General features: G+C 38.2%; 2 protein-coding genes across 4 annotated transcripts; one reads left to right on the top strand and one right to left on the bottom strand.

Moving 5' to 3' along the window:
- Positions 1-554: 554 nt before the first annotated feature.
- Positions 555-5,642, bottom strand: LOC124177531 (centrosomal protein of 89 kDa). Of its 3 annotated transcripts, none has more exons than XM_046559982.1 (6): positions 5,509-5,642; positions 2,863-3,142; positions 2,179-2,786; positions 1,609-2,096; positions 1,230-1,482; positions 555-1,133 (listed from the first exon to the last, which is right to left on the bottom strand). In XM_046559982.1, the coding sequence occupies exons 2-6, from the start codon at positions 3,005-3,007 to the stop codon at positions 864-866; spliced, it is 1,764 nt and encodes a 587-aa protein (XP_046415938.1). In that variant the 5' UTR covers positions 3,008-3,142; positions 5,509-5,642; the 3' UTR covers positions 555-863. The 3 variants fall into 3 exon arrangements, with proteins under 3 accessions (XP_046415938.1, XP_046415940.1, XP_046415937.1); XM_046559984.1 differs by lacking the exon at positions 5,509-5,642 and adding an exon at positions 3,731-3,749; XM_046559981.1 differs by lacking the exon at positions 5,509-5,642 and adding an exon at positions 3,474-3,720.
- Positions 5,643-6,174: 532 nt separating this feature from the next.
- LOC124177533 (venom serine protease 34-like) lies at positions 6,175-10,405 on the top strand. Its single transcript, XM_046559990.1, has 8 exons — positions 6,175-6,407; positions 8,379-8,596; positions 8,739-8,969; positions 9,082-9,280; positions 9,455-9,655; positions 9,767-9,918; positions 9,998-10,154; positions 10,247-10,405. Exons 1-8 carry the CDS (start codon positions 6,401-6,403, stop codon positions 10,267-10,269), a joined length of 1,188 nt encoding a protein of 395 aa, XP_046415946.1. The 5' UTR covers positions 6,175-6,400; the 3' UTR covers positions 10,270-10,405.
- Positions 10,406-11,034: the final 629 nt, after the last annotated feature.

Below are 11,034 nucleotides of genomic sequence, written 5' to 3'. Positions count from 1 at the left end.
ATTAAAAATTGTATATTATAAATATGAATATAAATATTGCAAATATGATGGAATGACTAGATATTTCATTGTATACGTGTAACTACGACTAGAAGAATCACTTAAATACTCCCACGTAACCGTCTGTTGGCGGCAAACGTTGCGCATATTTCAATATTAGAGATCAAATTTCAATTTATTCGAATTGATTCATGTTAAATACGATACGTCACCGAAAAATCGTTAATTGATTTCGATTGTTATCAATGAAAATTTCAGTGACCAATTTTTTATAAACCTTCGTCGTGATGAATAGTTAATTTGTATGCTATTCCACAGATTTCCGTACAATTTTTTCACACTGAGCGACCTGCGCTTTGCCAGGTGCAATATACATATCTATTTGCGTGATTGAGCGACGTGCTTAAAATAGGTAGTATAAATTAATCAGTTTCTTTTTTGTGAAACGTCACATTATCCGACCTACAGATCACTAATTTCAAGCTGCAAGCTTGCAATCCCTCGCAGAGTAAATATTTCGTTTTGCTAATGGTAATTTTCTTAAATGAATTGAATGTCCCAACTTGAAATAACATTTGATATGATCCTCAATTTTTTCCGCAATGTTTCGGTATCTCTGACGTTTGACGTTTGAGAAAACCTGTACTTTGTAATTCAAGCTACTCACTAGCCTGTGTTCGTGCATTTCATTCATTTTGCATTGCAGCTAACTGAACTGGCGATTATATCAGTCCGAGACTAAGGGCGAGCGACTTGCATAGCTTTGAAAGCTGCTAAACTTAGTAGAATTCACTTCTATGTACCTTTCATGGGATTAATACACATTCTGGTATTTCGCCTACCGCGAAATTTTACCCTGTGTTTCAAATATTATATATTTTCGTATTCTTTAACACATCTTTCACTTTTTTATCTCCGCTGGTAGCAGCACGCCAGACGAGCTCCAAATTATCTTGCGTCGCGTATTTTTCTCTTTGAAGTTTACCGATCAGATCTTCTTTTTGCCTTAGTAATTGCTTAAGGCGTTCCAATTCGCGCTGATATTCCGTTTTCATTTGATCCGCACCGATTTCCTGACTTTTTATATGCTTCTCTACAGTCTTCAGTTGTTCCTTTGCTCCCGCCTGTACACTCTGAAAATTTGAGCGTAATAAATCAAGTAAAATGTTGTTTTACACTAAAAACATTTATGGATGGTTTGGAATGTGATCTCAGATTCTTGAGCTTACCTTTATTTGATTTTTTAAATTTCCCATTCGATTGACGATACTGTCACCAAGATACTGATAATTCTCGTTTTCTTTTTCTCTTTCTTGCAGCACAACTGATAGCTCACGGTTCTCTTTGACCAATCTTTCCTGTTCAGCTGCTAACTCCTCACAGTATCCAGCTGTCTTGTTTAATTGCCGCTTTAGCGAGTCCCGGGACACTTGGATAGAATATATAGAATTCTGCAGATGTTCTAACTTATGTTGAGTCCGTCTACAGGTGAAAATTCATGATTACAGAATACGTGACAATTAAGAATTGACGTCGAATATTATCCATCGAGATGCTCACACTACCAGAACATGATCAAATAAATAATCGAAAAAAATAACAACTTACTTTAAATTTTTTTCCAAACACTTGACTGTGGTTTTAAGCTGATCCCTTTCTGCAGTGACCATTATCAGCTGTCTCTCATTTTCAGGTTGAGTTTCCTCCAGATATTTTATTTTGTTGAGAAGCTTTTGTTTTTCCAACTCATACTGACTCTTCAATTCCTCAAATAAATGCTTACACTCATCAATTGCTGCCATGTGCACAGAAACTGGCATCGTTCGTTCGTTATTGTGCTTCAATTTCTCGTAACCTTCGTTAAGAATTTCGTATTTCCCTTGAATATTACTGAGCTCTGATTTGCAGGCCAGAAAATCATTGTGTATTTTTTCATTATCGCGCGACATAGACTCAACCTTTTTTTCGTATACAGCGTGTATCTCCACTAGCTTCTGCTTAAGCAATGAGACCTGCTTAATCAGAAGATCATTTTGTTCCTTTACCACTGTTGCGTCTCGAGTGAGTTCTTCGATTTCTTCTGTTTTACTCTTCAGCTGTAATAAAGTTATGTAAAATAATAAGATGAAAGTCAATGAAAAATAAAGATAACGAATGATCTTACTGTGACAACAATACCTTTGACACTAGGTCTTTTATTTCTTTGTGCAACATTTCATTTTCGGCAACTATGTCTTTACATCTTCCACTAAACTCTTCGATTTCTTTGCCATATTTTTTTATAAGATCATCTTTTTCCGACAGATTCTCCTGGTAAGCATCGAGCAACGGGCCCAGAGCATGAATATTGACTCGACCCCATGATTCTAACATTTTGTTAGTATCATTCGTTGTATCAACTTCACAAGCAGTGCCAGTGTCAATTTGTTGCAAGCCGTTACGATCCTCTTGCCTTAACTTGTCTTGATACCTCTCAATTTCCACATTAAGCTTATAGATTAAATTTTTCAGCAAGCCCAAGTCTTCTGTGAGTTGTAATTTGTCTGCTTTCAACTTTTGAGTGACAATCAAGAGATGATTTTTCTCCTCTTCTATCCCTTGAGCAAACTGTGTCAACTCCTCGTGATGTATATGCAGTTTTCTGTAATCAGTTTCTCGCTGATTTAAAAGTTCTTTGAGCTTTATATTCTCTGTGTTAATATCTTTGCAAGCAATCTGCATCTTTTCATTTTTGTTCTGTAATTTGATTATCAGTGCTTCCTTATCTCTCAGATCCTTAGCCGTACCTGAGAAATAAAAATAACCAAATTTTGATTGTAATGAAAGAATAAGGTGAACACCAGAGTGAAAAAAGCTTCTCACTTTGTTGTATACCGGAATCTCCAGCAGATGATTCCAATCTAGATGCCAATTTTTCATTTTCTTCGAGTAGGCGCTGTATATCTTTTTGGAGATGGCGCTTACTCCTACTTTTTGATGTTGAGGCATTTTCATTTTCAGGATTCATATCCTGTGTGTCATTAGGTGAGAGTTTAAGCTTTGGAGCGTGTCTGGATCTAGATACGTGTTTGTGGCGGTGTCTGGATCTGTGAACTGGTTCTAGATCTGTGCCATCAGGTGCCAAAGATCTGTGTTTATTATGCTGTGAGAGCAATGCAGAATAAAATACATAAATTAATCAGGTGAAATGAGGCTGAAATTTTCTAATCTGAATACTATTTTCTACATTAAATGTACTTTTCAACGTCTTTAGGAAGATCGTAAAACAGTGAACATAAGAATTACGGAATTCGAATACCTAACCTAACTGAACCTAATACAACAAGCTTGTTTTCTTTCTAATTCATGAGAAACTGAACGTATTGCTAAAAAAAAAATTAACAATGTGGTTATTTCCAGCATAAAGCAATCGTATTTAAATTCTTATCTAGTTTCATTCCGATGACAACTAAATGAAAACTGCCGAATTGTACCTTTCGTCCAGAACGTTTTTCGTGGCAGTTATCAAAATTTGTGACAGGTGCTCCATAGAAATATGACATGGCACAATCATGAAGAAAAAAGCTTTCGTACAGAGTGGGAAAAATGTATTCTTCGAAAGTAATTGGGCCTTCTTTTGTAACGCAGAAACTTCACAACAAAGGCTACGACGATACGTTTGTCGATCAAAAATACTTTAAACACCGCGTCGCTCTCGAGCAACGATATTTAACTCTTTGATTTAACTCACTTGGGCTTAAGGCTGGATTACATTACAGCGACTAGTGAGTGCGCCATTACCATTGGCCACAGATAATGTATTATCGCATAGAGGGGCTCGGGGTAATATCTTCTGCCAATGATACCACCGCATTTTATCCGTCGCTACAATGAAAGTTTAGCTTTCGGTTTGTTATTTTAGGTGTCAAACACCAGGGCGGCGGCACCATCTACATACCATGGTTAGAAGGCAAACTTTTCAAATATCTAGTATTAACAAGTGGGCTGATATAAATACAAAGGATGCATTCTTTCATTGATTTCTTATCTCTATTTTTTATGCAGCCAAAATTAGGTCTGTAGCTGTTATTACAGGATGCTATAGTCAGTCTTTACCGACCGAGTGAAATATCATTATCTTTCAGTATTATTAAAGCCTACGCAGCGATGATGTGAAAATGTCACAAGTCAGCGCAATTCTATATGCAATACCGAGTCTGAATATCCAAAAAAATTTTTTTTGCTTTGCTGCCAAAAGATGATCAGGAAATGTACTCTTGTCATTGATTAATTGACCACTGATTGTAGAAATATATTTCCTGGCTTTAATCTCGCACTGCACAAAAAAGTTTTTGGATATTTTTGTTCGGAATTATATGTTGAACTGGGTTGACAGCGGCATTTTCACATCATCGCTGCGTAGGCTTCGATAATTATGAAAAAGAGTGAAATTTTACTCTATCGGTGAATACTGACTACAGCATCCTCTTGATTTCTTATTTTTTACCAATCCTACTATATAATTGGCTTACAGAAGCGGCATGCTCTGATAGCTTAATGTGTAGATTCACAGAATAATCATTTTTCAAGATACATGCAAGTAATTGTTATCAATTTGGAGTTACGGAAAAAAATATCCTGTAACATGCTCGTCAATTATATTCAGTCGTTTCGTATCTACAATTGACCCGCGAATATCTCGTGGGCCGAGCCAGCTCGATTTCAATATAATATCACAACTACAGCGCAATATACAAAAAAAAAAAACCGTTGAACTCTCGAAACGTTAACCTACTTGATTTAATTTTATCAGTCACGTGTTTCGAAACGTTTGATAGTCATGCAAATAAAATATCTACTATGTACAATATCGTGAAAGAAATTGTGAATTATTCATAGTAATTATCTCTGTTATACTTCCTGGTACGAGATAAGCTGTTTATATTTTTCCAAGTTTGAAACGCTATAGCCTTTCAAAGTGTTACTTTGTACTTAGTAATTCTCGATGTACGTTACGTTGTTCGTCAAGATAACGTTGTCTATGGACTATAATAATCCTGATTAGTTTCAACTTGACCTGGAATTTTGCGAGCCGCCCGATGTATGAGGCTGGCTAATCATGTAATTACTAATTACACGATTAGCCAGCTGTTTAAACCAGCTGGGTACCCACGAATATTTGCGCAAAATTTCTTATTCTAATTAATGCTTAAAATAATGTACAATGGGCAGCTGTTATTCCGCACTTATCGTTGAGGAATATTTTCTATCCGAGGAGATGACATGGAGTTATGGTTAAAACGTGAAATTCAAAAGTCGATGCGATGTCTGTTCATTAGTTGTTTCACGAATAGCGCATTTCCAGAGAAGATAACTTATACGCAAGTGAGCATATAAACTATAATTTATTGTGTCGCGTTGTAAAATTATCACGATATTCTAATTTCCTTATCAGCCGAATATGCAAATTTAATAAGTATTCGTCGTCAAACAGGATACGGTTTGGATAGAATCGAAATACGTACATACCTTGGTAAGGAGTCGGTAATGTTGAAATTTCGCGTGATTAGAGGAAGTTTATCATTTTCAATGCACTTCACACTCTTGTTATTGTGGGCAACCTATCTGGATGATTACATTTCCAACTTGGAATTTACCTCGCTATATGTTACACACTTCTGTAACACAACAATTTGCTTGAAGTGGCATAAACAAACTTCGGAAAACGCAGCTACTGCATTTGAATATCATGAAATGTTTGCAAACTCATAATTATGATTATACGTATTCGATGACCCAGTTACCGAGTTCGAAAATAATTAATCGTCAAGGTGACATTCCTTGTCCTTAACCGTAGATTTGGCTGGAAAATTGTTTTACATTCGTTGTTTAAGGTTGACACAATAATTGATGAATCGTGGAAGTTAAAGATTCTCGATAAATCGAGAGAAAAATACGTAGCTTACAATACTCGCCACTTCGTGTTTCCCTAAAATTGATTTCAAACGGGTAAATATTCTTAATATCAAACAAACATTCAAAGTTTTCACCAAGGTGCCAATGACACCGGCTGGTTTGGTTGTTGTGGCACCATGAGATAAGCGCTCGTCTATCGTGCCTCTACGAATGTTGATTCAGCGCCCTGAAAGCTGACTGTATAAATCGCGTGCAGTGACCATCGGGGAGTCATCAGATTTTTTTACGCTTTAGTTTTTAGGCGTCTAAACATTTTCTTTATATCCAAGCAGTATTTGCAGTATTTTGGAGGTCTCTTTAGTATGAAAACATGGAGCTTTCATATGCACAAGTGTTATCAGTGCTTTCAGTTCGCGGGTTACCGGCGTGTGCAGCTGTTGGGCTATAAGAACGACCACGGTATTTAAAACCGCGACAGTCGCGTAAAGTGCCACAATCTTGTACGATGACAAGTGAGTAATTTAATGACAGCTGGTTTAATCTGTCCAGATAATTATATGGTCGTTTGAATTTCGCGTTAATTTAGAGTAATACCTTAATCGTGTAGTATTCTTCAATCGAAGAAATATTTTTTAAAACACACTTGTTTAAGAAGTTCTATGTTGAGCTAAAATTTTCTATGACGGAGATAGAATGCGTTTTAGGTATGATCTCATTGGAATACAATGATTGGTAAAATTTAATTCTCTAGATTATGCTCGCACTATTCGCGTTAAATACTGTCGAGTCCATCATTTTCACTCACGATATCTTTTATAGACGTTTCGCATGACAATGGAGAAGCTGCCACGGGTCTCTTGAATGTTATGTTCCTTTTTTGTGTTGCATTTTTCGATTTTAATTAACAGTCGAAAATAATACATTGCACAAACTTTGCATCATTTTTATGTCGATAGTTTGAGGGCGATAGTTTAATCTTATAGTCCAGCTTAATATCGGTAAGTGTACACGTAAAATTTTTTCGAACGTCGAAAGCCATGATTCCGTCTAAGGAAAAGAGGTAGTTTCGTAGTCGGACTTTTAGGATCGAAAGTGAAGATGACGTTACTACTTCCTCAGGGAGGGAGTGCCAGAAATAAATAGCTGTTAGGAAAAAAGAGTACCTGTAGGTAGTTGTGCGGTGTTGGGGTATGAAAATGAGATAATTGCTCAGGTGTGAATTCAATTGAACTCTCGATCGTGTTGCACGGATAGTATATTACCGCATTGATTTTTACAACTACGACGAACCAAGAATCGGTTGTACAACTAGAATTTCGCCCGGCGAATCATACACGCACCATTGCCTTTATCTGTGCTATTTTCTTATCTGACATACTAATTCGAACAAGCACCGAGAGAATTTTCGAGTCGTAGTTACCACGTAGTAGTATTCAACTATTAACATTTTTTACCATCATTGAAAAATACAGCTCAGAGTAGTCAAAATTTAGTACGCATTACTATTATTTTTGATTATGGCTGCTAGCGTTACATTTTCTTGTAATTCCAATAATCCTCAAACCGTTATCACAACGACATCAATTTTAACAATGTTTTTTAGTAACTATAACAAATTAAATATTGCTCAATGTGAAATTGTAAAAATTTCAGTACGAATTTTTGCCCCAGCATAATGAGTTGATCTCGAAGATTGGTCTAGATCTTCGTTGACCTCAGAGCGTTATCGTTTACAGTTCTACATACGCACTATAAAAACTGTAATAATCATTTACACTACGTCTTCAGTCCAATGCCAACGATGAGCGGTACTTTGTTTAATTAGTATACGCAGCACACGTTACATGCCATTGAGAAGAATTATGAAAATGTATTCGTGCCTACACCTGCAGGCACAGAGCGTTACTCCACACCTGTACATCGCACAACAGTACGATCAGATAACTATTGTTGTTCGAGTCAACTGACAACAACCAGACTTTGTTAAGAACTGCACAATTTTGCAAGGTAGACGCACTAAATATATTTGCTCTACGTCTACGTTACACAAATAGTTAGAAATCGGTGTTTGCGATTACAAACACGAACCGCTCTCTTATCATGGTAGTAAGTTCGACGAAGAGAATTACTCGCGTCCTCGCATGTAAATCCTATTTGCGACACCAGCAAAGTCGTGCCTGCACGTAAAAGAAGTCGATAAATGAGCAAAATAAAGACAATTTTCGCCTCGAGTTACGCATGACGTGAAACAAACGACGCTTGGTCATTTATCTTGGGCCAATAAAAAGTTCACACAGACGCGGAACAGAAGGGCTTATTTTTAAGAAACTCTCGCGGATTTTTCCTTGCTCAATCTTACCAATCGGGTTGCGGTTGCCAGTTATGATTGACTGATTGAGTCGTACGGTACAGCTGGTTTGAATTTTCAAGCATATTTTCGTTGGTCACGTAGACTAACCAACGTCGCTCGATTCGCTTTACAGAATACTTGGCACTGGTAGCTCTCGTAGTTGGCTGGTCGACGAAGACTTGGGCCATAGACGCGGGTTGTGATTACTACCAAGTCATTTCACCCGGGAAAACGTACTACGTCTACAGCCCTGGGTACCCCGAGTCTTACACTGGCCAACATTCGTGTCGGTGGTACGCGAAGAGCGCAACGAAGGTCAAGATCAGTTGTCAGACCTTTTCCCTGCCAGCCGTGAGTACAGAAACTGAATTATTTCTCCCTCGACGAGCCCGTAAGGGCTGTAAATCGTAGCCCCGTTCCATCCGGTCGGATGGATGAATCGAAAACTGCGCAGAATGCACTCAAAGCCATTCGAACACTTGTTCCTACACAGTCCAACAACTGCGCCGGAGACAGACTTTCCATCTCCCCAAGTGGTAACCTTCAGCTGGCCGATGCGCACAATTACTGCGGAGTCGGAACCTTCGACACCACGTCCAATGGCAACAACATGAACATCGTCTTTACGGCGTTTAAGGGAACCAACGGAGGCAGGTTTCTCTGCACCCTCGAAGCGACGCCCAATGCCTCTTCACCGACCTGCAACTGCGGATGGAAGAAGCAGGTAAATATTCTATGGACTTCCACATCCTTTCGTCAATTTCACCGATTCGAGTTAGAAGCTTGACCTGAACACGAGGTTTCGATCCTTAACGAGGCTATTTTTCTCGCTACAGTCAAGAATCGTTGGTGGCACAACGACGGGTGTCAACGAGTTTCCGATGATGGCTGGAATCGTCGATGTCAATCAGCGACTCGTCTTCTGTGGCGCAACCATTATCTCCCCAACTGTCGTTGCATCCGCCGCTCACTGCTTGCAGAACATGGCTACTAAAGAAACCGCCGTTTTGGTTGGGGATCATGACCTTTCTACTGGTGGGCATGCAATTTTACCGCTGAGGCTCACGATTAGATTTTAACCATGGAGAAAAAAGTCGAACTAAAAATTTACAACTTGACAAGCTTAACGATACAACGAAAGCTTTTTTCTGACTTAAGTTAAGTTGCTGATCTAATTATGAGTTACGTTAAAATGTACAATATGTTCAGGTACCGATACATCGGCAGCGGTACTTCACCTCGTTGCCAAAATACTTCTTCATCCATCGTATAGCGTGGATACTAACGCAAATGACATTTCGTTAGTATTCACGCTGGAACCCATTGTTTTTAATATGGATGTGGGTCCAGCGTGTCTTCCCTTCGCATACGCCTCGACGACGTTCGTTGGAAATGAGGTTGAAATGTTAGGTACGTCGTCGAATTGTTTAAGATTCCGAATTTCACGTATGTTCCTGTTCTTACAATTTTATGTCGCATATCTTCGAAATTTCATCCCCAATTCTGATATTGTATTTCCAGGCTGGGGCACGCTCGAGTTTGCCGGAGCGAAATCAGACGTCTTACAAAAAGTCAAGGTGAACGTCACGTCGATCAATCGTTGTCAGCAATCGTTTCCACAGGTTACAAACAAACAAATCTGCACTTATACACCGGGAAAAGACGCTTGTCAGGTAATATAAGAAGAATGCTGCTCAACATCCGGTGACTTATAATATTATTGCACATCGATTAAAAATTTACCCCTCGCAGTTTGACAGTGGCGGACCTCTTCTCTGGCAAAATGAATACAATGGGAGATTATTTCTCGTTGGAATAATCAGTTTCGGAGAACTTTGCGCCGACAAGAAACCCGCTGTTAACACTCGTGTCGGTGCGTACCTGGACTGGATCTTATCGAACACGCCAGGTATAAAGATGAATTTATAATTTTCTTCCACATACTCGTCGATCTTGGGGATCCCATTCAATAGAATAACCAACTGCTTTGTGGTATTTCAGACGATTACTGCAGGGTTCAGTGAAACGGCGTTCCGCAACTGCACGTAGCTAGTTGCAAGTCTTCGTAAATTTCGGCTACGAGAGTCGATGACTTATTTGAAGTATGAAAAAACGCTTGTACATAATCATAATTTAATAAAATATTCGTAGTATAAATGATCATTGGTACTGAGTTTGCCCATTTCAATTTGCGATGAATTCCAGTCGCTACAAGTGACCGAAGAAAATCAAAAAAAGGTATTTTTATTATCTTTGTATGACGTAACCTCGATCCTTACTCTGAGAGTCGTCATGTGAAAAATTTATCTCTCCAGGCAGTTGAACTATTGTAGAAGGAAATTATTTTCCACCATTTGCACTTCCAATTTTCATCAAGATAATTATGCATGAGATGTTCTTGAACACGCTAATTGGAAGAGAAGCTTCAGCAACAGAAAAAATGATAAAAATAAAATATACGAATTTAAAACGAAACCATCCTTAAAACTGAAGTAAAAACAACGTTCCGGACAATTTTAATTCGACTTATCTACTTAGACTTAAAAAGTTACGACAGAGAGGTCAAGGACACTTGACGTGTTTACGGAATGTGGATTTTTAATCAGCTTTCGTCCAAAGCAAAACATTTTCCACGTGTACGGTGAGTCCGACAGTGGGAATGGTCTAGTTTTTCGACAGTTAAATGAAAAGTAATAATTTTTCAAAGGCAGACGATTTTTTAATCGTATTTATGCCCTGTTTTCGACGACCCCGAAACTTCGCTATATGAATCAATTGAATCGTAATTC

The sequence above is a fragment of the Neodiprion fabricii genome, chromosome 3 (genome assembly GCF_021155785.1).
Source record: "Neodiprion fabricii isolate iyNeoFabr1 chromosome 3, iyNeoFabr1.1, whole genome shotgun sequence".
Lineage (NCBI taxonomy): Eukaryota > Metazoa > Arthropoda > Insecta > Hymenoptera > Diprionidae > Neodiprion > Neodiprion fabricii.
Note: the sequence above shows the minus strand (reverse complement) of the source record. Positions and strands in the feature narration are given on the sequence as shown.